Source organism: Ornithodoros turicata, chromosome 6 (genome assembly GCF_037126465.1).
Source record: "Ornithodoros turicata isolate Travis chromosome 6, ASM3712646v1, whole genome shotgun sequence".
In the NCBI taxonomy this organism is placed as follows: Eukaryota; Metazoa; Arthropoda; class Arachnida; order Ixodida; family Argasidae; genus Ornithodoros; species Ornithodoros turicata.
The window spans coordinates 30,280,898-30,308,269 of NC_088206.1; the positions used below are offsets into that span (position 1 = coordinate 30,280,898).

The 27,372-nt window shown below is 46.7% G+C and overlaps 2 protein-coding genes and 1 non-coding gene across 4 annotated transcripts in view; 1 reads left to right on the forward strand and 2 right to left on the reverse strand.

The window, feature by feature from the left end:
• The window catches only part of LOC135396502 (trifunctional enzyme subunit alpha, mitochondrial-like), a 54,797-nt gene extending 38,438 nt beyond the window's left edge, over window positions 1–16,359 (reverse strand). Inside the window, exons 1-8 of one of the 2 annotated variants that reach the window (XM_064627513.1) lie at window positions 16,198–16,359; window positions 14,785–14,826; window positions 14,659–14,729; window positions 14,472–14,605; window positions 9,826–9,964; window positions 9,648–9,767; window positions 9,493–9,595; window positions 1,341–1,463 (exon numbers count right to left, since the gene is read on the reverse strand). In XM_064627513.1, coding sequence (XP_064483583.1) covers window positions 1,341–1,463; window positions 9,493–9,595; window positions 9,648–9,767; window positions 9,826–9,964; window positions 14,472–14,605; window positions 14,659–14,729; window positions 14,785–14,826; window positions 16,198–16,255 — 790 coding nt within the window. In that variant the 5' untranslated portion in view covers window positions 16,256–16,359. The remainder of the gene's footprint in view (window positions 1–1,340; window positions 1,464–9,492; window positions 9,596–9,647; window positions 9,768–9,825; window positions 9,965–14,471; window positions 14,606–14,658; window positions 14,730–14,784; window positions 14,827–16,197) is intronic. The other variant, XM_064627514.1, reaches the window with a different exon arrangement.
• Window positions 16,360–16,509: 150 nt separating this feature from the next.
• LOC135396503 (trifunctional enzyme subunit beta, mitochondrial-like) overlaps window positions 16,510–27,372 on the forward strand; it is a 33,269-nt gene continuing 22,406 nt past the window's right edge. Inside the window, exons 1-5 of the mRNA XM_064627515.1 lie at window positions 16,510–16,802; window positions 23,341–23,397; window positions 24,781–24,889; window positions 24,948–24,979; window positions 25,038–25,105. Coding sequence (XP_064483585.1) covers window positions 16,745–16,802; window positions 23,341–23,397; window positions 24,781–24,889; window positions 24,948–24,979; window positions 25,038–25,105 — 324 coding nt within the window. The 5' untranslated portion in view covers window positions 16,510–16,744. The remainder of the gene's footprint in view (window positions 16,803–23,340; window positions 23,398–24,780; window positions 24,890–24,947; window positions 24,980–25,037; window positions 25,106–27,372) is intronic.
• Trnaa-agc (transfer RNA alanine (anticodon AGC)) lies at window positions 17,153–17,225 on the reverse strand. The gene has a single exon. It is a non-coding gene; the product is annotated as a tRNA-Ala (tRNA).

The following is a 27,372-nucleotide window of genomic DNA, read 5'->3' on the forward strand; positions in this document are numbered from 1 at the left end:
AAGCGTGAATCACCAATCGCAGAAAATGCTACAGTTGTGTTCTCGTGACGAAGCGGGCGAGGGTCGTCTTGCAAGGAGGTTGGGTTGGCCGCCGGGACAGCGTCTGACTTCTCTTTGCATAATGCCACCCATGCCAACCGAGACACGATCAACGCGCAAAACTTATGGAACAATCCGGCAAAGAACGACTTTGTTTATTCAGTGGACACTTCTGACAGGCACCGATGTCTGCATCTATGAGCGAATAGCTACCAATGAAGCGATAGTGTAAGCCGTCTGGAACCATGAGGCGTGTGAGCTGGAAAACGACTGGGATGGTGATCGGGACTTTGCAGCAGCAGAGACATCCTGCAAACATATGATACTGTGTGTGCACAAACTAAAGTACGTCTGTGCCCAGGGTGGACTGACCGATCAGGCATTCAGTTGCCACGCCGTTGTTGGGGACCCACGTGCAAGACACAGTCAGGAAACTATGCCAGACAAAAATCATGGTGCTTTTATAGGCTCCTTAAGAGCGTTGAATAAAGTGTTTTTTGTGCAAGGAATCTCCGCGCTGTTCAGTCCGGTTCACAACAAGGTATAACAGAAAGGTGGGTGCTCAATCTCAGGCACGTATTCGCTTAAAAATAGGACATTTCGTTACAGCGGGGTACCACTTATAGTGCAGATTTTTGGCGGTCCCGCGACATACGTTATAAGTAGAGCCTAAAGTTTTCTGGAAATATTTTTTTCACAATTCGGGGGGTAAAAATCGGGGAAATCAATATGCGCTCTAAATTCATTCAAATTTGGGTGGAAAGACTTCCAGTATGCTAAAATTGGGCTGAAATTGGGCTCCATTACTCAAAAAAACTGTACCGGTTTGGTACAAACTGTGATGTAATTGCGTTTGCTGCCAAACAAGGTAGTGTGCATTCCTACAGACGTTTCGGTGAGGGCAATCTGCCGGGTAAACAATCGAGTTTCACCCTAAAGAGCCCACCTACAATTTGGGGTGCAAATTTGGGGAAGAAACGGGTTTAACTCTAAAACTTCAGGCACTAGTTATAAGTGGTCTCCAATGTACTCAATTTCAGTGCAGGTGAAAGAGGGAGGGAGGTAGACATGGGCTCTGCTTAAAAGGGGAATTGGTACACTCAGGTAATTGACGTAGGCTCAGAGTCCCCCACTATATGAAAATTTTCACTTGAAATAGCCATTGTCAAACTGGGGCTGACTTTATCACCAAGCAATGATTTTTTTCAATTCAGTGGGCAAATTTTGAGTTCCTGCATACCCGTCGCACAAAATCTGATGCCTACTTCTAATTTAAACTATCTGCAATAGTGCTCTCATACTTTCTGGTAGAGGCCTGGTCCTGTTCGGCTTGAGGTTTCCAGAAACCAGAGCATGGGCCGATTCAACAGCCACTTCTTCGAGGTAGTCCATCATGCGCTCTTCTGTGGGCATTAATCCAGGACCTGGAAATCAAGCACATGCTTACCTCAATGAAGCACCTGCAGAGACATCGTGCCTCTGTGACGACATCTATGACGAAATGCATAGTTCTGGTAAAAATGACTCAAGTTACAAAAAAAAAAAGAATATCCTTCGTGCGCCCCTGGCTTGTGCTTCTTTTTCGCATCGCATTTCCACTGGCGGTGGTGCTTAATCCCAGTCTCGGGACTTGTATTCATTTTAATTAATGGCGGAACTGATACTATGTTGTTTGTTTCTCTTCCCTGTTCTCTTCTGGTTTGTTTGTTCATCGCATCCATAAATAAGATATGTAATTGACAATTAATAAGATTGTTCATTGTACGATTAAAGAACAGAGTTTGTCCTTCTATGCTTCACTGCCACACAATCTGCAATCAATCCTTACAATCTGCACACTTTCCTTCTTACTAGTATGAGAGGGGAACACTAGACATTTCCAGAAGAGTGCTAAAACCCCAGTGTAAGAGGAACACAAGAAAAAGGACAGATGACACACCACTAGGGAGAAACAGTGCCGTGTCATCTGTCTTTTTTTCTTGTGTGGGGAAAAGGAAGTCTGGCCATTAGGAGGAGCCTAAAAAAGAGGCTCGACCTGTCAATCAAACTTAGGCGCATTTTATTGGCTACCGTTTTCCATGGGAGCTGCCATGACACCAAATTTTCTCCAAGATGGAGGATGGTGCTTGGAATGGCAAAGCGGAGATTTCGTGACGAAAAATTTTCAGACTACTTTAATTTCATACTGTGAGTATATATCCTCATGTACGCATCTGCAGAATCAGCTTCAACTTTCGCTCCGCCATCATTATTTACGCGAAATTGGTTGTTTTGTCGCTAAGGTTAGGCCTAGTTAAGACCGTGACACCAAGAAACTAGCAAGAAGGGCAACCCTTATATGTACGATTTTGCATTATATAATTGCATTTTATTTATACGTACATCTTTGCTCATTTTTTATTCGATCTACTTACATTACATGATTTAAAACTTCATTACGGCAATCGTCTGCTATGACGAAGCGGCTGTACCACTCTTCTGGCCAATGACTTCTGCCAGCAACCATTTCTGCAATTCCCAGCCTTCCCAAGATGCCTCTCCCCATGCAGATGGCGTGGATAAAAGTGGGCGCAAAATTTGTCGTTTTGGTCTATCTCATTGATATCCGTTTCAGTCCGAATCAACTGAGTTTCTCCAAAATGGTGGCAACCAGTAAATAAGGGTGAGGTATAAGTACTGGATGGATGTAATAATAGACAACTGTATTTCGACCTGTGATTGGCTAGATACCTCAAAAAGTGGGTGGAGCCTCAGGTATTGGCAGGTCCCATTAATGGCCAGACTCCCTTTGGCATACATGGCACCACTGCTTGCACTGGGGTTTTAGCGCTCTTATCAAAATGTTTGACCAACCAGCCCGGTTACTAATGCTTTTTGAACACTAGACAGTGTGCTACCCTGTGGACAATCAATACACTAAAAGAAAAGTTCCAAAACAGCATTCGCGCCATCCCTAACACATGCTCAAAGGCAAAAGAAACAAGGAAAAGTGCAAACTGCTGCAGACACAGCACATGCTCCCCTTCGCTCTGCTTCTGTTCTATCTCTGTCCTAAACCATCCTTTGTACTCAAGCAAAAGATCGTCTCCTGCGGTGATCGCAGCTGATCAGGATTGCATTGCCTGCACTGTGTGTCATCAGCTAGCCGACACTGCACAACCCATCCGTGGATCGCAGTTTCCTGCACAAGTACGAGTAACGCGCACGACTCGCACGGCAGCTTGCCTGTTCGTATGATTCATAACCATCCCAAAACATAAGTTATCCATGACGAATTCCATTCTGAACTTCTAAAAAAAAATCTGTGCTCATATTATCAAGTTTTTTGGGGCATACCTATACACATTTATGTTGCTCGCCTCTACAAGGCCAAAATGTTTTCAAATTTTGTAGAATGAAATATTCAATACAATGAATCAAAATCATGTTCCCCGTGAATTTCATTATACTGATACGTGACGAAGTGTGGGTGCCGCGCGGCTTAGCGCGCGAAGATTCATTCTCTCGGTTGCCCGGCTTCCGGCTGCTCATTAAAGCTTGTTGTTCCTTTATCCTACCTATCCTACAACTCGCGTCACTTGGTGGAGATGCAGGGTAGTGGGCGTCGCCTGCGAAGTTGTCTACTGGGGAAACAGCACCTCCGTTCGGGTATACGTAAGGATGGTATACGGGAGGAGGAGCTTGCTGGCGGGGCAACGGCAGGAACGTTGCCCCGCCAACTCGCGCCACAACTCGCGTCAATACTGCCACGAATCATCATCGCGAAACTTCCAGGGCAGGCACGAAACGGTACATCTCATCCCGGCACATGCTGAAGAAGAAGCAAGAAGCTTCCAGACACATCGCCTGCTCTCTGGCAAACGCACATGCTGTTTCTAGACTTTTCGGTGCGACGCTTAAATGCTTGTGCGCCCAAACTGGAGCATTCACTCTTTGGACTCAGTTGTGTTCAGAGAGCTACCACTCTTGTGTTTTGCTACCAAGTAGTCTAATAAACCGTTCGCTGTTTATTCGACGGCTCGCCGACCCATTTCACTTCGTGACATTTCTGGTGGAGGTGCGGGGCATTCCTTGTCCAACGGCCTGGAAGACCAACTGCGACAAAGCAGAAGACAGCTTGGTCTGCCTGCAGAATTCGGTCCATTAGAACCCCCTAAACGCAAGAAGAAGATGACTGCGGAGACCAGTACCCAAGTGGCGCAACCTGTTGCCACGCCCATAGCCCCTGCACGGTCGCCGAAGACATTCAGCGGGGAGTATTACGACGACGTGGACGACTGGGTCGACCACTATGAGCGGATCGCCAGGTTCAACAACTGGAGTGACGACCAGAAGCTCGTCAACGTCTATTTCTTTCTGGAAGGCACCGCGAAGACATGGTTTGAGAACCGGGAGACTTCGCTCACGTCCTGGGACGTCTTCAAAAGCAAACTCCGCGAAGCGTTCGCTTTTCAACAACGAGCTGAACGCGCTGAACATCTGCTCCAGAGACGGATCCAGCTGCCAAACGAAAGCGTTACAGGCTTCGTCGAAGATGTGTTGCGGCTTTTCCGGCGAGCTGACCCCAAAGCATCCGAGGAGAAGAAGGTTCAGCGACTCATGAGGGGCGTCAAAGAAGAAATTTTTCGCGCCCTGTCCCGGGATCCACCCGCCACGACCGACGCTTTTCTGGACGAAGCAGTCCGCATTGAGAGGACCCTGCTCTCTCGCGCTACCGTCAACGAACGACACCAGGGCTACGAGGCTTTCTCCACGACCGCTGGCCTCGACGTCGGATCGCTCAGACAGCCGATTCGAGAGGTGGTACGCGAAGAAGTACGAGCTCTCCTCTGTCCTGAGAAGGCTCAAGACCCTTTGTCTTCGATTGGTGTGATCATCAAGGACGAGGTTCAGCAGGCAATCCAGACATCGTCAACCGCCAAGCCCGACGCCAAAGTACCGAGACCAACCTACGCCGCCGCTGTGAGACAGGTGCCACCTACTCGTCCGTCGTACTACGGAAACCGTTGGACGCCTCCTCAGCCTGTCCAACCTACTCCGAGGGTCCCGCCACACTATCAACCGTTTCGCAAAACGGACGTTTGGCAGACTCCCGACTTCAGACCGCTCTGCTACCACTGCGGAGAGGCCAACCACGTCTATCGCCGATGTCCCTACCGACGACTTGGCCTTCCCGGTTTTTCACCCGACGCCCCCCGCCCCCAGCGCGGTAGTCGCCCCGCCGCAATTGAAGACTATCTACGGCAGCAGAATGCTTCTGCTTGGCTCTTCCTGGAGACCTGTCCCCGAGCGTCCCCCACTGCAGCAGGTCGCCAGGAAGAGCACGTTCACCGTCACCGGAAAGACGACCTGTTTGGTGTAACCCTAACCGGGAAAACTGAAGACTGCAGCTCTGGGAGGTGAAGCTGCGGACCGACGACAAGTTACAATTCCTCCAACTCGACGAACAGCAACGCAGCACCAACACAACGCTCGAAAAATTACCAATAACCTGAAAATACTCATCGACGGCCATGAGATGATTGCGTTAATCGATACCGGAGCCGACGACTCTGTTATAAGTGGTAGGTTGGCTAAGAAGCTTCGCAAGGTGCAAACGAAGTGGGATGAGCCTAACATTGGCACTGCTGGTGGACACTGCTGGTGGCCGATGCACGGCAGTCATACAAGTGCGTGACATCCAGTACGTCGTCAGCTTTGCAGTCTTGCCGAACTGCCCACGGGATGTAATACTCGGAATGGACTTTCTAGTCGAAAACGAAGCAATCATCGACTTCACAAATGGAGTTCTCTTTTAAAACGCCAGAAACAGCAGAAGACAAGTGATGGGCACGAATAACCCCGGAGAAACGTGCAAACACGGACATAACCACCGTGACGACTCAGCACGTCAACCTGCCTCCCTTGTCGTCAGCCCTTGTGACCGCTACGTGCGAGAGAGCACCGACTGGCTGTTTGTTGGCTGAAGGCAACACGCAACTTCTCCTCGAACGAGGAATTGGGATAGCAAGAGGAATTGCGCCCGTAAGAAACGGAATATTCGAACTCCTGGTCACAAATTTTCGCCCGGAGCCACAACACCTGGCGAACGGCACGAAGAAAGCCGTCATCGTAGACCAATACTCCACCACGGATGTTTGCCTGATGGACACTGCTCGCATCGCGGTCACCACGGAACACGAGGATGAACATTTCGATGTAAACCCTCAACTCAATACAACTCAAAAGCAAACCCTTCTCCAGATGCTCAACGATTTCAGTGACTGCTTCGCTGCATCGTCGAAAGTAAGACAAACGCCCATTGCGAATCACCGCATCATCGTCGACGAAAAGGCCCATTGAATTCACCGCATGCCGTACCGGATCTCCTGCAAAGAGCGAGAAACGATCCAAACGCAAGTAGAAGAGATGCTAAGAGATGGCATTATCCAGCCGTCGACCAGTCCGTGGGCATCGCCGGTGGTACTAGTGAAGAAGAAGGACGGAACACTCAGGTTCTGCGTCGACTACCGGAAACTCAATGAGATAACGAAGAAGGACGTCTACCCGTTACCGCGCATCGATGACACGCTCGATCGCCTTCAAAACGCAAAATTTTTCTCTTCCATGGACCTCAAGACGGGGTACTGGCAAATTGAAGTCGACGAACGGGACCGTGAGAAGACTGCCTTCGTCACTCCGGATGGACTTTACGAATTCAAAGTTATGCCTTTCGGCCTTTGCACAGCACCAGCGACGTTCCAGCGTGTTATGGATACAGTTGTCGCCGGGTTGAAGTGGCAAACCTGTCTGGTGTACCTCGACGATGTTGTCGTCTTCGCAAGAACATTCGAAGAACATGTTGAACGGCTAAAGCAAGTCCTCGAGGCCATCAGAACTGCAGGGCTGATGTTGAAGCCTCAGAAGTGTCGATTTGGCTACGAGGAACTCAGATTTCTCGGTCATCTCGTGAGCAGCGACGGCGTACGCCCCGGTCCCGAGAAGACGGCGGACATCGCAAATTACCGTGTTCCTTCTAACGTGAAAGACGTTCAAAGCTTTCTTGGCCTTTGCGCCTACTAACAACGGTTCTTTCCGAACTTTTCAAGAATTGCGTCACCCCTGAATGCCATCACGAAGGACGGATCCACGTTTATCTGGAGTTAAACCCAGCAACAGGCGTTTGATGAATTGAAGACGCGTCTACAGACCGCACCCGTGATTGCCCACTTCGATCCAAACGCCGAAACAGAAATGCGCACCGACGCAAGCAACGATGGTCTAGGAGCCGTGCTCGTTCAACTTCACGGCGGCGTCGAACGTGTCATCGCTTACGCAAGCAGAACGCTAACCAAGGCAGAGAATAACTATTCGATGACCGAAAAAGAGTGCCTTGCACTCATATGGGCCATCACAAAGTTGCACCCCTACCTTTACGGACGGCCATTCAAGGTGGTAACAGACCACCATTCTCTGTGCTGGCTGGCTGGTTTAAGGGACCCCTCAGGACGCCTAGCGAGATGGAGCCTCCGATTACAGGAGTATGACGTAACCGTCACTTACAAGTCAGGAAGAAAACACAACGACGCCTACTGCCTGTCCCGAGCCCCACTCCAGCGACAGGACAACAGCCTCGAGGACGATGACGCCTTCCTTGGTCTAATGAGCGCGACTACCATGTCTACCAAGCAGTATAACGACCCCGAATTGAAGACACTCCTCGACTATCTGCAGGGCCGCACCGACAATGTTCCTCCCATCTTCAGAAGATCACTCCCAAGTTTTTCCCTACGTAATGGTGTCCTCTACAAAGAAAACCACGCACCACAAGGCGCTACGTGGCTTTTCGTTGTGCCTGGGGACATGCGCATCGAGATTCTTGTATCCTGCCACGACGAACCGTCATCAGGTCATTTGGGATACAGCCGGACACTGGCCCGTATAAGGGAAAAGTACTACTGGCCAAAACTGGCCAAGACCGTACACCACTATGTAAGGACGTGCCGGGAATGCCAACGACGAAAAACTCCGCCGGTACGACCTTCTGGGTACCTTCAGCCAATCGCACCACCGTCGGCGCCGTTCAAGCAGATTGGGATGGATCTACTCGGGCCCTTCCCACGTTTGTCTTCCGGAAATCGTTGAATAATCGGCGCCACCGACTACCTGACACGCTATGCTGAGACTAAGGCACTTCCACAGGGCACAGCAACAGAAGTGGCGAAGTTCTTCAACGAGAACATCGTACTACGGCACGGAGCTCCAACCCCCTTAATCACCGATAGGGAACGGCATTTACAAGCAGGCTAACACAAGGAATGCTTCGACTCAGCCACACCGCTCACCGGAGGACAACGGCGTACCATCCGCAGACGAACGGGCTCACCGAACTCCTAAACAAAACCCTTGCCGACATGATTTCGATGTACGTCGACGTCGAGCACAAGACATGGGATGAAATACTGCCTTACGTCATGTTCGCCTATAACACGGCTGTCCAGGAAACAACGAGATTCACACCGTTCCGCCTTGCACACGGCCATGACGCATCGACTATGCTGGACGCGATGCTGCCCCACGAACCCAGTGATGTGGAAAACGACACTCTGGACTTCACATAGCGAGCAGAAGAAGCCCGCCAGCTGGCCAGACTACGGATTGGTCAACAACAACGCGTCGATGAAAGAAGATACAATTTGCGCCGACGAGACGTACGCTTCAGTCCAGGCGACTTGGTATGGGTTTGGACGCCGATTCGACAATGAGGCCTGAGCGAGAAGCTACTGAAGCGGTACTTCGGTCCCTACAAAGTACTTCGACGCATTGGAGACCTGAATTACGAAGTGGTACCTGAGGGCAGCGTTCCCTCTCGACGACCCCCGAGGACTGAAATAGTTCACGTCGTTCGACTCAAGCCGTACTACAGCAGGTAGCGCTGAAGACATGCTGGAAGGAAACAACATGAAAAAAAAAAAAGAAGGAGAAGAAACGCCCCGTCTAAGGAGGGGGCAATGCCACGAATCATCATCGCGAAACTTCCAGGGCAGGCACAAAATGGTACATCCCATCCCGGCGTATGCTGAAGGAGAAGCAAGAAGCTTCCAGACACATCGCCTGCTCTCTGGCAAACGCACGTGCTGTTTCTAGACTTTTCGGCGCGATGCTTAAATGCTTGTGCGCTCCAAGTTGGAGCATTCATTCTTTGGACTCAGTTGTGTTCAGAGAGCTACCACTCTTGTGTTTTGCTACCAAGTAGTCTAATAAACCGTTCACTGTTTATTCGACAGCTCGCCGACCCATTTCGCTTCGTGACAATAAGTACTGTATCGAGGTTCGCCTCAACACTTTAATGTCTCTATCTCTCCTAACTATCACTTCAATTATATGCTAAAACAAACACCCATTCTCCTCATGTCCCCAGGTCCTGTGGATGCAAACAAATTAGATGATTGATTTTCATTTCAATGCTCTCACCCAAAGGTTCTACGACCTGATCCACCAAGCCCATTTTCTTGGCCCGGTCCGCTCGAATGGAGCGTCCAGTGAGCATCATGTCAAGAGCTGTTGGCAGTTGAACCTGAGAAACAATGGAAGTTCAAAAGACAAGGCATTCGTGTGAAGGAACTCACCAGTTGTGGAAGTCGTTGTGTACCACCAGCTCCAGGTAATAAGCCTAGCATAACTTCGGGAAGAGCCAAGACGGTTTTCTTGTCTTTCACTGCTATCCGATAATGGCAAGCCATCGATACCTGTGCACAGTTACATTATTTTTCATGTTGCACAGTGACCTGTGTTTGTAAGCCCTACCTCTAAGCCTCCACCAAGGCACGAACCCATAATAGCTGCCACAATGGGTTTTGGGCTGTCGGCAATCCGTTGCAGAAACACCTGAGCTTCCTTAGACAGCTGGGCGGCTTGCTCAGATGTAGCACACTTCTGCAACATCCTAAAGAATACACCATAGTATGTAGAGAGATTTCAGAGTGCCCAGCTATACTTCTAAAACCATAAGACTGCAATATAGTGCAATCCCATTAGTCAAAGCCGCTTAAAGTGCAACTCCGGACTCAGTAAACAGTGTTTATATTATTTAGACCAGGAAAAGGAGGTGCCTCAAGTATTCTACATGCGAAATTTCAATCCTGTTTATGAACCCTGGGCATTTGTCATTTTCTGAAGATCTGCTGAGCCTCCATAAGTTTCGATGACGCAAGGAGCAGGTGACGTAATCATAAGACCACAAATTGCAATGATGTCATGTTCTGGAGAGGGCACTCGTCTCCTAGCAACGACACCGGCTTCCGGGGAGGGTCACGTGGTGGAGAAGTCATGTGAGGCTGATCGAAAGAGGGGAAAATGGGAGAGAAGTCTTCTCCCTCCTTTGTGTTTTCTCGAAGGTCCGAGTAGTCGGATGATATGTCACGTGAGGCACCGCTAACAAAGCGCAATAAGTGAGCCCCCGGAAGATGAAAAGGGCAACAACGCTGCAGGATGAGCCTAACATGACGTCACTGTTCTCAAAACTAAAAATGAAGTTTCTTTAGCTTTCGTGTCACATAGAGCCAAAATATTTTGCAGCAATGCAAAGTGAGACAAGATGATTTCAGTAACGTAACTTTGGTAGGATCCTGAAGACATGAGATCTAGTCCATAGTGGCACTTTAATTAGAAGTTCCGGATATTTCAAACCGCGTAATGCTCAGGCTCATCAATCATGTTATTTCAACGGGCGGCGATGGTCAGTAAGTCTAACATATGAACATGCGCAATGGTTTATTCAAACAAGATTTGTTAGCCGGGTGGCTGTTCGCAACGTCAGACCCAGGAGCATTGGCCCAGGAGCACCAGGGCGTGCGCTGCTGGTGTATCAAGTACAAGTGTGTACTTATTAAGTGTGCAGTCTACTTATCCCACAAACCTTTTTACAAACTACTTCTACTTCTACAAACCAAAAAAGGTTTTTAGATGGTCTGGTTTTCATTTCTACCAATGAGAGTGTTATTGATCAATGTAAAAATGTAGTTGTGTCCGCGGCCCCAGAGCTTGTGTTCACCAGTGAGTTCCTCACTGTCGGCGTGCTTCAGCTTCTTGATATCAGGCTTTTGTTACAACCCGCTCTTTGTTGGTCTTACGGCAAATCCCAAGCTAAACCCATTTTGCCCGCTTCAGGTTGTCATTCTAAAACTGTAAAACGGGGTTTGGTCACAGGTACCCTATCAAATCCCCTAAAAAAACCTTGTTGTCATCATATCATCCTTCTGTGGAAAGTCAGCTTCTCCGTTTGAATGATGCTGGTTACCGTCACATGTTACTTGGTGCATTAAATGTTTTGTTAAACACCTGGTTTCCTGGTTCGCCTGAAACTAAGCCCTCTGTCCCCAAACGTGTGGTTTTACCTTACTTTCACAAAGTGTCTCACAACTTGTTAGCCGTTGCGAAGAAGTTTCAAGTCAACCTCGTTTTCAAGAACAACTTCCGTCTTGACCGCCTCACGCCTTTCGCCAAACCTGAGGTTATTTGCAAGGATCACCGGAATAAATTTGTCCCCTGTTCTTCAAACGTTGTTTACCAGATCCCCCTAGCTTGTGGTTTCTGTTATATTGGCCAGACAAAACGTTGCTTAATGATCGTTTGAGAGAGCATTCATTAAAAGTAAAAAATAAAGCTTCATGCTCTGAAATTACAAAACATTTGGAAGAATGCACAGATTGCTTCCCTCTATGGGATGAAACAATTGTAAAGGCATCCGAAGTGGACCCTCACAGAAGGCTTTTGAGAGAGACCCTTTCCATAACTTCTTGTGGGAACTGTGTCAACAAACCTTCCGTAATCCTCGGTCCGGCCTTGAACAGACTGCTCGTTCCCCCGAAATGACCTCCTATTTTGTCCTCAACTGGTTGTTCCCTTCCCTCTGTTTGTACACAAAGCCGTACGTACACAAAGGCTCTGGCCAACGTACACAAAGGCAATAGAATACACAACGTTCTGCTTACAAGGAACAAAAGGCTTCCTGTGCCTCAGGCCACAAGATTCAGATTTAGAGCTGTACGTTGGCCAGACGCGCCGGTGCCTCAATGACCGGATTAGGGAAATGCAGCAAATGTTGAAAGAATGGCCGGGTCTTCGGAACTGGAAGATCATTTATGGGATTGTAAGGGTTGCCAGCCTTGCTTCAAGGACACTACAGTGCTTGCGTGGGAACCCTACGCACACCGAAGGTTGTTTCGGGAATCCTTGGAAATTGCCACCAGGGGAAACGTAGTTAGCAATGCGTCTTTTATCCCTCTCGCACCCCTTCGAAGATTTTTAGCTTTTAAGTTGAGATGAACCAATAAATTTATTGCTGTCTCTGAGAACCTACGTGCGTCGTCTTCTGTGTCCGTGTCTCTCGGTCTTCTTCATGGATCTATACCAGCTAGCCTGCACCCTTTCCCTTGTTTCTTTAGTAAAAATTCCAGCTGTGTTTGAGACTTCGTGTTGTGTCTGTCCCTTCGTGTTCCCTAGTCTCGGGATTTTTACATTATGCATCATCTTCACCAGCTCGCTTGCTTCCTAGCCATTTTTTCAAGCAAGCCTTGTTGTTTTAAGGGGACCAATACCCTTCCTGTAGAGAACACAGCGAGCAAAAAGGGGTCTCTTATATTTCTGGCATCACACGAACAGGAACGTGCAGTAAGGTGAAGCCAGCCACAACTCGTCCCATGCAGCTAATACGCACTGCATCAAGCCCTCATTCAGAGTGGCTCCCTTTAGTTCAAACTCTGCTTTATTCTAACAAATCTTCAGTCCCCTTCGAGATCAAATTAACGGGATTGTACCGTGACATACAGTGTTGCACTGATCTCGTATATGCCCAATGTGTTACTCCAGGTACTACACTTTATTTGTACAGCCTTGGATACTGGGATAGATACAGATGTTAAAGGGACAGTTGCATCCTGAAACTCATCCATGAAACAGACACCACTATGTTCGGCATCAGCCAAAAATCTAGTTGGCTAATTTTTTTCACCCGAAAGGTGCTCAGATATTCATAAAACAACTTTTAAAAATCAGCGCTGTTTCTGCGGCTGCAGAGGTTGCAGCAGCAACAACATCAGTGTGATGTCGCTTCCCAATATAAGGTGTGAGGAGGAGGTGCTCAGAGGCGAAAGGCACAATCAATATGCCAGCAGGGCCGCTGCGTCCCTTTTCTCAAGGCCGTGCGCTGATTGGTGGTGTAGGGAATGACGTTTTTGCCTTTTTCCAGAAAAAGTATTCCGGTTTACACTCGACATCTGGCTCCTGCTCTCGTCATGTATTCCTTCAAACAGCAGTCAAACTACGCCAACATCTCGCGTGTGACTTTCAACACCGTGGTCAGTGGTAAATGAGGAATAAAATGACACCATAGTTTCGAAATCAACTGGAAAGGACAGGACTGCTCCTTTAAAGTAACTCGCTCAGAGGTTTTCTTTCTTTTTTTTTTGCGTGTGTGTGTATGACTTTATAAAAATTTTCTTACAGTGACTCATCCAACTGAGGGTATGCGTGGAATTTTGCCTCCCCCCCCCCCCCAGTTTTTTTTTGCTATCATGGAGCTTTATAGATCAGTTTTCCTGTATCTGTAATGTTTCACCTTCGGATCATTCTCCCTTCACCCTACCGCGCTTTGCAGCTGTCTTCCATAATGTCATGGATGAACAGAGCCCTCGTATTTATTTTTAAAAGCAATAGCGTAATTTAATGCACGATATTCATTATGGGACAAATGTTGCAGCTTTGGTCTCAGCCCTTATATATCATCTTGAAGAGTATGTAGCTCCCTTTTAAAAATACTTCGCTCCCCAACGAAAACTGGGAAAAGCTTGCTGGACGTGTGTGATAGACAATGAACAATTCGCCGTCAATCCCTTTTGTTCGAAATCGATACATGTTCCAAGTTTTCAGTACCTTCCTGTGGGCATCGGCAGCGCGGCAGAGCACCGGGGGAGGAGCGTATCACGAGAAGGGGGGGGTCTTGGAAAATTACGGAAAACGGACTGCCTTTTTGACGTCACATTTTTCGCCTGCGCGTGTCCCTCCCCGAACAGCCTACTCGCGTGGATCTTGTTGCTTTCAGATGCCTATAATAAATCATACCGCTCGAGCTGTGGGAAACTAGCGCACGGATCTCATAAAGTTTGAAATACAATACCGTTTGCAACAGAGGTCAGCAAATCAATGCTTGGAAAGTGAACTATCCCTTTAAGTGCTCGTATTAAGAAATACTGGCTCAGATGGTATCTATCCCATCCCAGACCATTTTTCTGGTTCAAATTTTCAGCTTTCTTCCCAACAGCTTAGGTTGCAGTGTAACTATGCAAGCCGTGCTACTCCATGAGATTAGGCCAAGCAAACACGACGAAAATATGAAACCTTCCAAGCTGGTGAGAACTGCATGGGCCAAGATGACAATTGGTTCTAATACTAACTCAATATCTGCTCCTGCTATGAAGCATCCAGGCTTTCTAGAGGAGAGGACAACACTGCGTATGGCTCCATTGGTCTCCACATCCTTCATCACTGTTCCCATTTCCTCCAGAACTTCCTTGCCCAATGAGTTCACCTGTTTGCAGAAAGCTGTTAGTCACCTGATCGTCGTGTTTGGTTACCACTCACCTTAGAATTGGGTGAATTGATGCGCACCACTGCAACGCAGTCTTTCATATCGTACGAGAGGTGTTTTAACTCTGCGAGAAACACGTTATATCATCATACTGAAATGTTTAATTCTAAGGAACTTACTATTCATAGCTGGTTGTGAGAAATGCCTCCTGGGGACCACTCCTGTGCACGTACAAACAATATTACTAAAGCATGCCATGCCTTTCCATAACACCTAAATTTCACTGCTTACTTTAATTTCATTAAAGCAATACATACTTCTTTTGCAGTTTATTATCTCAGTACCATTCTTTGAGGAGACGTTTCATGAACGTGCCTCCGCATCTGAAACCCCAGTGTTGCTAGACCAACATTTATGTATGCATGCATGTTGGCACAGAATGTATCTTTAGTGGAGGTGGCTGCTTTATTAGACTAGTTACTTCTGGCTTATGCATGCAGCTTATAGATCATACCTGGTCCACTCATTTGGGGCTACTAGCAATAGGTACGATATGCGTACAATGTTTTGCATGTTGGTTAGTGATTACGGACAAAAGTTTAATAATCATGGCATGTTGAGCAGATTAACTTGCTCAACGTATGCACTTCCTGGACAATATTTCCTGGCGGTACATCACTACAGCGAAGAAAGAATGAAGGCTTTGAAACAGTAAGACCAGTAAGACTGCCATGAAACAAGATGAACGAGGGGCAGTTCTGGCAGCAGGGCCCTCACGCCTATCACCAACTAAATTACTTCAGGAGGACCCATTGCTGCGGCCATCAAGTGTGTGGAAGAATCTCCCACAGAATCGCCCACGCTTGAAGAATGTCGACCAGTGGTATAGCCATGGGAAGGAGGTGGGGGGAAACTATGGACTTCAAACACAACCAGCCCCGCGCTCTTACCTTTGAAAGTGCAGTTGGGAAAGCGAAAACGGGCGTGAAATCCTTTTCCCTATGTAAAGGTCCTGTAGAACCCCACCCAAATATTTTTCTGGTGACGCCGACGATCAATATAACCAGAATACGAGTTAGCTTGTGTGTGCCTGTGGTTGGTATTATTTCATCTAGGCGTATTTCAATCGTGCCTCGACTAAACAAATTGAAATCGAAACCTATATACATTAGATCCGGCACATCGACGATCCTCAATTCCTAGAGTTTGTCATCGCTAGTTGCACTGCATAATGATTTCAACCATCCCAACCAGGTATATTTTACAGTGCTTCAAGCAGACGGTACAAAACTGCACTTCACAACATAAACCCGGGGAGTTATCTATGCCTTTTGCTTTTACTACTTCGGTACCGCATTTGACACGATAAGTGATTCACATTGCGTAAACTTCTTCAAGCCGTTGTACTATGTTAGGATAGCATCGTATACAGAAGAATTCCGGCTACATGAAACTAATAGACTCTGCGAACTGCGGATGCAACAGGCATAATCTCTCACATGTACGCCTATAACTTTGGGAGTAACAACGCTTAGCGCATAATGCCGTGATCCCATTGCAAACATTCTGTGCAGACGGCCTTAATCACTCACCAGAGGAAGATATTCTTTGAGGAAAAGAGCAAAGTATTCCTAAAAACCTGCATGCCATGTTTCCTGAAACCGTACACACCGGTTGCCTTGCCAAACGTTATCAATCCAGACCGGCCAGAGCAAGTCTGCATCTGCATCGGAAGTGCTCAAAGGTGCACACAGTCCACTGGTCCCGTGACGGCGTGACAAAGTATTTACAAAATGTGATAATGGTGATATCTTTTACACTGAATGCGTACTGTAACACGTTGTGTTATTATATTTAATCAACTTCTATAGGATGTTTTAAACTGACTTTAGAAACCTTGGTTGGCGCTAGTTGTTATTTCCTTGTTCCTTATTGTAACTTAGGCCATGCTTGTTAGGCCGCAGGGGCAGGTCCCGTAGATTGCGTCGTTGTATTGCACAGTTTTACAGTTCCTGTTCCTACTCGTAGCAGTGTTTGCAGTGTACAGAGTGAGTGTACGGGACCAGTGAAGTTGAAGCCACAGGCCTTTGTCGGCTCCTCTGTTTCCCGTTCTCCCAACCCAAGAACAGCTGCGGAAACATGAGTTCCTTGGGGCTTCGGCTTGTCGGCTCACCAGCTATAACTCAGGTTAGACTCGGTAAGTATATCAGTCGAAGCTCCGTTACAAAATAATTTCGGGTATAGTACTTTAGCAACGATGCCGCTGCTTTTTCGAACAGAAAAAACAAGAAAAGCCAAAAATGCGCTGCTTCTCAACTATTTTAAGATAATCTCCGAATTTACGAACCAAAGTATGTTAAAAATATGCACTTTTTTAAAATATGTTTTACGAAAATTACTTTTTCAAAACGGAGCAATCCGGCTATCCACATTCTACATGAAAGAACTGATGTTCTGAGGCGGAACAGCATAGAAGGAACAAATACATACAAAGCCTCAATTTGCCTAAGAAATTAACGATGAAAGATGAAAGTCACTGAAAAGGTTAGCCAGCTGTAGGACTCGAACCCACATCTTCTGGATTGCTGGTCCAGGGCTCTACCAATTGAGCTAAGCTAACACGCCTTCTCAGCGACTTCCAGGGTGCGTCATCTGAAGGGACAAACCAGCCACTCTCTCTCACTCATCCTCCTTTCACTCTTACATTTTTGCTCACTCACACACACACATTCATACGACAGGATCGACGCAGGCGGCAACTGATGAACATGAAAGAACTGATGTTCTGAGGCTGGAACAACATAGAAGTCGCTGAGAAGGCGTGTTAGCTTAGCTCAATAGGCGATTTCAGATATTGCCCTTGTGCTCCGCACGGGGGCCCTCCGTCGCCCAAGTCACGCGCAATGCGTTGTGGGAAATCGTTTGCATTCGTGCTCGTCTGCCTGTTGCTTGAAGTTGCGGGAGGTGAAGGAGAGAGAAAACCGAAACCGTTTGCGCTCTTGTTCTTCTCTCTGACTCATGAAAACTAAATCCAAAGGTGCAGCGGGGCTTTCGCAACACGGCGCTCTCTGGTGGGCCATCCATGCAATTTCTGAAATCGTCTATTGGTAGAGCCCTGGACCGGCAATCCAGAAGATGTGGGTTCGAGTCCTACAGCTGGCTAACCTTTTCAGTGACCTTCATCTTTCATCGTTAATTTCTTAGGCAAATTGAGGCTTTGTATGTATTTGTCCCTTCTATGTTGTTCCATCCTCAGAACATCAGTTCTTTCATGTTCATCAGTTGCCGCCTGCGTCGATCCTGTCGTATGAATGTGTGTGTGAGTGAGCAAAACTGTAAGAGTGAAAGGAGGATGAGTGAGAGAGAGTGCTCGTTTGTCCCTTCAGATGACGCACCCTGGAAGTCGCTGAGAAGGCGTGTTAGCTTAGCTCAATTGGTAGAGCCCTGGATCGGCAATCCAGAATATGTGGGTTTGAGTCCTACAGCTGACTAACCTTTTCAGTGACTTTCATCTATATTCTACCACCATCCCACTACTTCAGCGCCACTAACAATGAACACGGAAACTGATAGAAATGCGAAACGGAATCCTTTTATTTTACAACCTTTTTTGGGTGTTGCGAGCGTAATTAATAAACGTATTGCAAACAACACAAACATTTGCCAGACAAACAAGCTAAAAATGTATGGAACAACATAGCAGACAACACATGAGCAGCAGTTTTGAGACACGAACTTTCGAAACGAGTGCGAAAACTGAACCTCTTCACGCTAGGCCCTCTGAGACGTAACTTGCGTAGGACTAACGTAAGACTTGCACCAGAACAAGTACTAATATTCGCCTGACCTAACCTATAACCTCAGTCACGTCAGATGCAGTCTACGTCAGCCCTCTCGACACATGGAATACGTATTCACCTGACCTAACCTAACCTCGGTCACGTCAGAGGCACAGTCTACGTCAGCCCTCTCGACACATGGAATACATATTCACCTGCCTAACCTAACCTCAGTCACGTCGGATGCACAGTCTACGTCAGCCCTCTCGAGACATGGAATACGTATTCACCTGGCCTAACCTAACCTCAGTTATGTCGCATGCACATTCTACATGGGGCCCACCCTTCGACATGTGCAATACGTAATCACCTGACCTGACCTAACCTAACCTCAGTCATGCCGGATGCACATTCTACATGGACCCACTCTTCAACATGTGCAATACGTAATCACCTAGCCAATAACCTAACCTCAGTCACGCCGGATGCACATTCTACATGAACCCACTCTTTGACATGTGCAATACGTAATCACCTGACCTAACCTAACCTCAGTCATACCGGATGCACATTCTACATGGACCCACTCTTCGACATGTACAATACGTAATCACCTAGCCTATAACCTAACCTCTGTCACGCCGGATGCACATTCTATATGGACCCACTCTTCGACATGTGCAATACGTAATCACCTAGCCTATAACCTAACAACCCCCCTGTTTCTGTTAGCCTAACCAACCTAACCTCACTTGGAAATTTACGAATAACAGCGTAATTGATTACTAGCGTAAGCGCAGCTTCCAGTTGGCCTCGTTCTCAGGGTCACGATGGCGGCATGTCCTGTGATGAATTTGTGTGATTTCCCATTTCCTATGGCCTTTACTGCCTGCAAACCGACATTTTTCCCTCTGTCTGCTTCTCGTTCACATCACCACGTATAGGTGGCGCTGCCTGGAGACGAAGCAGAACCAGAACCTATGGAACAACCAACAACCAGATGGACCAGATGCAGGGTTTCGAGCGCCACCTATGCGTGGTAATGTGAACGTGAAGCAGACAGAGGAAAACATGGCGGTTTCCTGGTGGTATAGGCCATAGGAAATGCATGGAATGAGAATTTGCTTTCCTTCTAACTTTTTTTCTACAAAGTGATAGCATTTTTAAAAAAATATGGCGAAAACCGCCGGCGAATGACTATCAGTCTACAAGGTTTGAAGTGCAAGGGACATGATCATAAATTTTTACGACGTGATCAAAACATGTAACCTTTACTAAATTCACCCTGTCCAAAACAGACATAGAGTTGCCTAGTCTCGGGGGGGTTTTAGTAATATGAATTCAAAACACCAACTCACCTGCTTTTTAGACATTATTTCACAGCCTTATTTGCAAGCATTACTAATGGTCTTTGTAACCCCGCCTGTTCTCTGCAATTCCATGATAGGCAAGCCTGAGCGATGGGCAAGACACGTAAACAAACACAAACAGGCTTGCCTATCATGGAATTTATCCACCAGCTAGCCTGCATTTACGCCATTCTGTCAATTCTCTGCAATTGTACTTTTCCCTGGTTGTGTAGAGTTCATGTGAATCAGCCACATGCGAAACTCAACAGATGCCAGCCACCCTTTAACAAGTGATCGCCTTCTTACCTGCCCCGCTAATCCTGCAGCTGTACTTTTCCCTGATTGTGCACAGTGTGAATCAGCCACATGCAAAATTCAATAGATGCAAGTAACCCCTCAACAAGTAGTCATCTTCTTCCCTGACCCCCCTAATCCTGCACTTGTACTTTTTCCTGCACTTGTACTTTTCCCTGATTATGAGGAATGTGAATGAGCCACATATGAAATTCAATAGATGTCACCCCTCAACAAATAATTTCCATCTCATGTGACCCCTTAAACCTGCACTTGTACTTTTCCCTGATTGTGCAGAGTGTGAATCAGCCACATGCCAAATTCAATGATGCAATTCACCCTTCGACAAGTAATCGCCTTCTTACCTGACCCCCTAATCCTGCACTTGCACTGTTCCCCGATTCTGCAGAGTGGGAATCAGCCACATGCAAAATTCAATAGATGCCAGCCACCCCTCAACAAGTAATCTTCTTCTTACCTGGCCCCCTAATCCTGCACTTGCACTTTTCCCTGATTGTGTAGAGTGTGAATCAGCCACATACAAAATTCAATAGATGCCAGCCACCCCCCAACAAGTCATCTCCTTCTTACCTGGCCCCCTAATCCTGCACTTGCACTTTCCCCCGATTGTGCAGAGTGTGAACCAGCCACATGCAAAATTCAATAGATGCCAGCCACCCCTCAACAAGTAATCTCCTTCTTACCTGGCCCCCTAATCCTGCACTTGCAATTTTCCCCGATTCTGCAGAGTGTGAATCAGCCACATCCAAAATTCAATAGATGCCAGCCACCCCTCAACAAGTAATCTTCTTACCTGGCCCCCTAATCCTGCACTTGCACTTTCCCCCGATTGTGCAGAGTGTGAACCAGCCACATGCAAAATTCAATAGATGCCAGCCACCCCTCAACAAGTAATCTCCTTCTGACCTGGCCCCCTAACTCTGCACTTGCACTTTTCCCTGATTGTGCAAAGTGTGAGTCAGCCACATCCAAAATTCAATAGATGCCAGCTGCCCCTCAACAAGTAATCTCCTTCTTATCTGGCCCCCTAATCCTGCACTTGTACTTTTCCCTGATTGTGCAGAGTGTGAATCAGCCACATGCAAAACTCAATGGATGCCAGCCACCCCTCAACAAGCAATCTCCTCCTTACCTGGCCCCCTAATCCTTCTCTTGCACTTTTCCCTGATTGTGCAGAGTGTGAATCAGCCACATGCAAAATTCAATAATTGCCAGCCACCCCTCAACAAGTAATCTCCTTACCTGGCCCTCTAATCCTGCACTTGCACTTTTCTCTGATTGTGCAGAGTGTGAATCAGCCACATGCAAAATTCACTTGTACTTTTCCCAGATTGTGCAGAGTGTGAATCAGCCACATGCAAAATTCAATAGATGCCAGCCACCCCTCAACAAGCAATCTCATTCTTACCTGACCCCCTAATCCTGCACTTGGACTTTTCCCCGATTGTGCAGAGTGTGAATCAGCCACATGCAAAATTCAATAGATGCCAGCCACCCCTCAAGAAGTAATCTCTTTACCTGACCTTCTAATCCTGCTGTTGCACTTTTCACCGATTGTGCAGTGTGTGAATCAGCCACATGCAAAATTCACTTGCACTTTTCACCGATTATGCAGTGTGTGAATCAGTCACATGCAAAATTCAATAGATGCCAGCCACCCCTCAACAAGTAATCTCCTTCTTACCTGGCCTACTAATCCTGCACTTGCACTTTTCCCGGATTGTGCAAAGTGTGAATCAGCCACGTGCAAAATTCAATAGATGCCAGCCACTCCTCAACAAGTAATCTCCTCCTTACCTGGCCCCCTAATCCTGCACTTGTACTTTTTTCTGATTGTGCAGAGTGTGAATCAGCCACATACAAAATTCAATGGATGCCTGCCACCCCTCAACAAGCAATCTCCTCCTTACCTGGCCCCCTAATCCTTCACTTGCACTTTTCCTTGATTGTGCAGAGTGTGAATCAGCCACATGCAAAATTCAATAGATGCCAGCCACCCCTTAACAAGTAATCTCCTTACCTGGCCTCCTAATCCTGCACTTGTACTTGTACTAGTAGTACTGGGCGAAGGAAGTGATATGCGTGAAGTGAAGTTTTCACGCACAGATATACGTGAAAACATTGAGGAATGATCCAATCCGTCAGAAATGTAGCTAAGTGGTTTTAGTGAGAACGCAAGGACTCTGTATGTTAGATACGGTGGAGAAGACAGAGGCGGGATATTCGTGTGCGATGGGAAAGACACTTAAGTCCTAGACTTTTTAGTTTTGTAGAAGATGTGCTCGAGAAGGGAGAATAATACAAACAGAACTACAGGTAGAGGTGGAGAACTTGTTAAATATCAAGTCTTCGTAGGGTGGCATACATCATGTGTGCATGTAGCCACACTGCTGGTTGACATGATCTAGAGTTTGTGTTCTCACTGCAGTATAGGATGCCCAATGCAAAAATTTTGAAAAGTTGTAGTAAATTTCTTTCATCTAGCCGTATACACAAAAAAAGTGACACGGTGGTAAAAGTTCAACATTCAAGTCAATTCAACATGCGAACGGGTCTGCAGAGAGAACTGGAATAACACCTGTCATAGACCTACATCTTTGGGAAGAGCAATGCTACTTTTTTATTGTTGCCAGATAGGTAGGATTTTATGTGTGGCCATGTAGAGCCATACTGCCAGCCCAGTCGCAATAATTCTCATTCCGAACATGCTCCTGAGATTTTTGGTAACCCCAGCGTGTTCGTGTCCACTGTTAGGACATCACCATCTTATCAATGTTGTATGTCATATTTGTTACAGGTTATTAGTCCGTATTGTTCTGTGTTCATTGCACAGGTGCAAAATCATTAGGAAAACCTTCTAGGCTGATGGACACTGTTAAATTCAGGCGCTTGTGCCTGTTTATACGTCGCCTGTACGTTTATATGCAGTGATATACAGTATACAACTGTTAGAATCCACCAGATTCTCTGTTAGATTTTGTATGTGGCACATGTGATATGGCACAATACAATATTTGACCGTATTAAGAGTCCTTCTCCCATTGTGGTGTGCATCTGACTATCTGACTTTCTTCTTGTGCTGGAAGTACACTACAGAGTAATAATAATTTAGTAATACTCCAAGGGATACTGTATGACGTACCAGTCATGCGAGTACTATGTTACTGATCGTCGTTACATCAGGATCTTTGTTTTAAGACACTTTGTGCTGTTATTTCGTAGAATTTGAACACTGCTGTAACCCGAAATGAAATGAAATGTTACAGTTCTTAATGGCAGTGTTTCTTTGCAGGGGCAACGTCATCATGGGGATTGCAGCCATCTCACAAAAAATATACCACAGCACAAGGTACAAAAGAGCTTATCTTTTTATTTATTTCCAAGCTATTTTAAAGGAGCACGGAAAGTGGGGATAAAAAAGTTCTCTTTGACCGCGTTCAAATGTATCACCACTGTATTATGTTTCTACACCATGAATACTATCCTAGCGAACATACTGCTCCCACGGCAGACATTTGATTCCCCCGCTCGCACGAAACTCTCCGCTTTTCTATGGAGGCCGCATGACAAGCCAGAGAACGCGCGTCACGATGTGACAAAGCACCCACGTCCACTCAGAGGAGGGATCGCAGAGTGATGTCAGCCGGGATTGGTCATCGACACGGCGGAGGTCGGAGCGTTGTCTGCTGCGTATGTTTCTTGCAATTTCCTCTGACAGACACTTCTGCTCAGCAACTCGGGTTGTGGTGCAGATGCTTATTCTTCTTCTTGGGAGTTAAGTGAAGTCAGCGAACGTCCATGCCAAACGCCGGCTCTCTTTGCTGTTTGCATTGCTCGCTTGAGTCTGGTAAATTTAGTGACGGAGCAACGCATCGCTTCAGATAGATTCAGAAGTTGGCGCCAGCGGATTTCACGACGCTCAGTGGTGTCTCGTAATCAGTCTTATTGAAATGTAGACTGCATATTCGGAGTTCAGTGCCAGGTTGAACATCCTCACATTGAATCAAGGCAAGCCACCTACTTCTTGCCAATTCATTTGCCTGAACCTGATGCATGCGAAAGCCGCGCGTCCTTTTTGTTTTCATTTGCGCAGCCTCGAACTCCACACTGCATCACTGCCGGACTCCTCAATGAAGCACAAACTTGTGTAACACACGTGCACGGGCAATTATGCATGCTTTATGATCTATCTCGACTAAATGGAATGAAAACGAGAGACGCATGAAACCGCAAAGAGCCACATTGAACACCATCACATATGAGACGCCGATGCCGACGTACACGTGCTATGTACTCTCTACTCGTAGACGCACACAATGATGATAGAACCACCACCATAACGTGCCATCGCTTTTTCAAAGATACCATTTTCAAAATGTTTATTTTCCTGTTGGATATCCTAGATAAATAGCAGCGAACAACTATAGCACATCGCTTTGTCAAGAGGAGACAAATTTTTCGCACCGAATGAGGCGCATCGCTGGTGTGACGTCACAGGACTGGTGTAGTGGCCTGGAGATGGAGTTCGGAAACCTTCCAGCGCAGCAGCGTTTCTTACAAATAAATTGTGTTTAAATTCATGTTGGCTTTTCATCGACCATTTCACGAAATACGAGCGGTTTTTATACAGCTTGAATACCCTTTCCATGCTCCTTTAAGCATTGCTAACTTTCTTTCAAATTCACAAATGTCTGCATTTGTTGAACAACCTAATGGATTGTGCTCTTTGCAGGTAAACCGAAGAATATAGTCCTAGTTGATGGGGTGCGCACACCTTTTCTGCTCTCTGGAACCAAATACAACAATTTAATGCCTCACGACCTCCAAAAGATGGCATTTCTGTAAGCGTACTGCCAGTGTAACTTAACCGATTCCAACTAATTGCAAGTAACTTTTCAGGGCACTCTTGAGGCAAACTGGAGTACCAAAGGGTAATGGAACTCCAACAGTCACCCTCACTTGATATTTCATTTGTGCATTTATTTTCAGAGTCTGTTGAGTATATTGTAAGTGGCAGTGTGATTGCGGAGCCAAGGACTTGCAACGTAGCACGGGAGGTATGTGCAAACAAAAGATCTCTGCACTCCTGAAAAAATAAATGCCAGACAAAGACATCCGGGTAAAAACACCAGTTAAAATACATGGATTGCTCAGAAAGCGTGATTTATAGGATTCCCCTCACCTGCAGAAAAGTCTATGCTAGACAAGCTGCAATGTGAACGATGATCTAAAATGACACGCAAATGCCATAAAAAAACAATCATTCAGCCCCAGTGAGCACGCGCGTACAGTGTGCACAAAAATGTTCCTGTTAATTAGAAGCAAAACTTTGCCCACCTCAAGGCAAATGAAATTTGCTAGACAAGTTTCTAGGTACTCCTTATTTTTTTGCAAATGTTATTCCTTGGGCCTAGGACTTTATGCACAAAAATCATCCAAAACATGCAGTCTGAAACCACAAAATACGCAGTAATACAGGGGACTCTCGTTAGTTCGAACTCGAGGGGGCCGCAGTATTTGTTCGAATAAACCGGAGTTCGACTAACGTGAGACGCTCTCCGGGAAGGGGGCTTGGGCGCAGGGAGCGCATGCGGATATGTCGCGACACACTTCGAGTCGTATTTTACGTTCGCGGTACCGGTGTCACTTCAAGACGCATTTATATTGGCGTAATTCAAATCGTTACTGCTGCCGAACTCCGCCGCTACCGTCGTTACGTTCCCGATGCCGAACCGAAGTTACGGCGTAGAAAACTTCCAGAGCGTCACGGCCGCGCGTTACGACTTTGAAGGAAATACGGGACTTATATGTTCACAAGAATTCACTTACAGAAATTATGAAGCGACTTAAGGTTGAAAGCAGTCAGTATTTCGCTCTTGCAACTGTTTCTTTTAGCGGGACTGTTAGCATCGCTTCTGATTCGGACACAAGTTCAAGAGTGGCATCCACATTTTTTTCGGCAGAAAAATGGCGCACTGTCATATCCAGCGCCGATGCTACATCAGATGCACTTGGTAAAGGCACTGGATCGCGAGACAGGTTCGTGGCTTGAGTCGCTTGAACCTCCGTCGCTAAGCCGGCCCACGTGGCGTCGATAATGTCCGCGTCAGTTAAGAGCCCAGTCTCCACGCCGTCATCTCTGCTGACACGGTGCAAGTTTTGGAAATAAACGATGTCAGTGAACGGGTTGTAGAACGATATTGACAGTCGCGAAGTCGTAAAAATGAGTGACGGCATGCGCACACACCTCCTCCACCCTTGACGGCCTCAAGAGGAAGAGAGAGAAAGATGAGAGGGACAAAGGGACAATGCAAGCGTTCGCGTAAACTCCTTGCTGTCGTGAAAAGGAAAGAGCGTCCTTGAACAGCCCAAAATGTGGAAAGAGGACGGGAAGCGTACGGAAGGTCAATAATCAGGGAGATATGGGGCGCTGTGACCCGTTCCTCTCTGACGCGCGAGCGCTGTTTGTTCGAATTATGCGGTGTATACGCTCGTGTGTTTGAATTACCGGGAGTGTCTCCCCATTGAAATACATGTGCTTTGGACGGGGCTCGGACGAGAGTTCGAATTATCCGGAGGTTTGAATTAAGCGATTTCGGATTAACGAGATTCTACTGTATAACGATGCCGGCAATGTTGCTCTAGAACCTTTTGCATGGTTTGGAACTACATCAAATGTTTGTTTATTTGTCATCACTAAAAAAACAAGGAACAAGGAAACCGTGGGGCGTGTCCAATAGCTTTCGCTAGTACAGGCTCATGCCCCACGGGGTAAATGGAACAGAGAAACAGGTTAGATAAATACTGCAACAAACAGTTACATTCATGGGTTCAAATAGGCTGATGTGTCCGTAAGGTAACGTCGTAGCATGTTGCGGAATGACTGGCTGTTTTTAACCTCAAGAGGCATAGAGTTCCAGAGTCGCGGCCCAAAACACACTGTCAGTCTCGTACCATACACATTTTTTGGCCGATATAACAAAAAGTCATTCGACATGACGCTTCGGTTACCTCTTGGACATTTTTGAAATATGTTGTTATTGAAAGGAACGTTATTCTTTACAACTGACTCTACAAATATGGCGCAACGCTCACGAATAAGGTCAGGCAGTGGGAGAATATTCAAAGAATTAAACAGCTCAATACAGGAAGTTCTGCTGCCAGAACAAGTAATTAATCTTATAGCTTTCTTCTGAAGCCTGAACAGACGATCCAGATATGTTGGGAATGCAGTACGCCAAGAAGCGGCACAATAAATTAAACGACACTGCACAAATGAGTGGTACAATTGACGCAAAACATGTAGTGGAAAATATTGACGGGC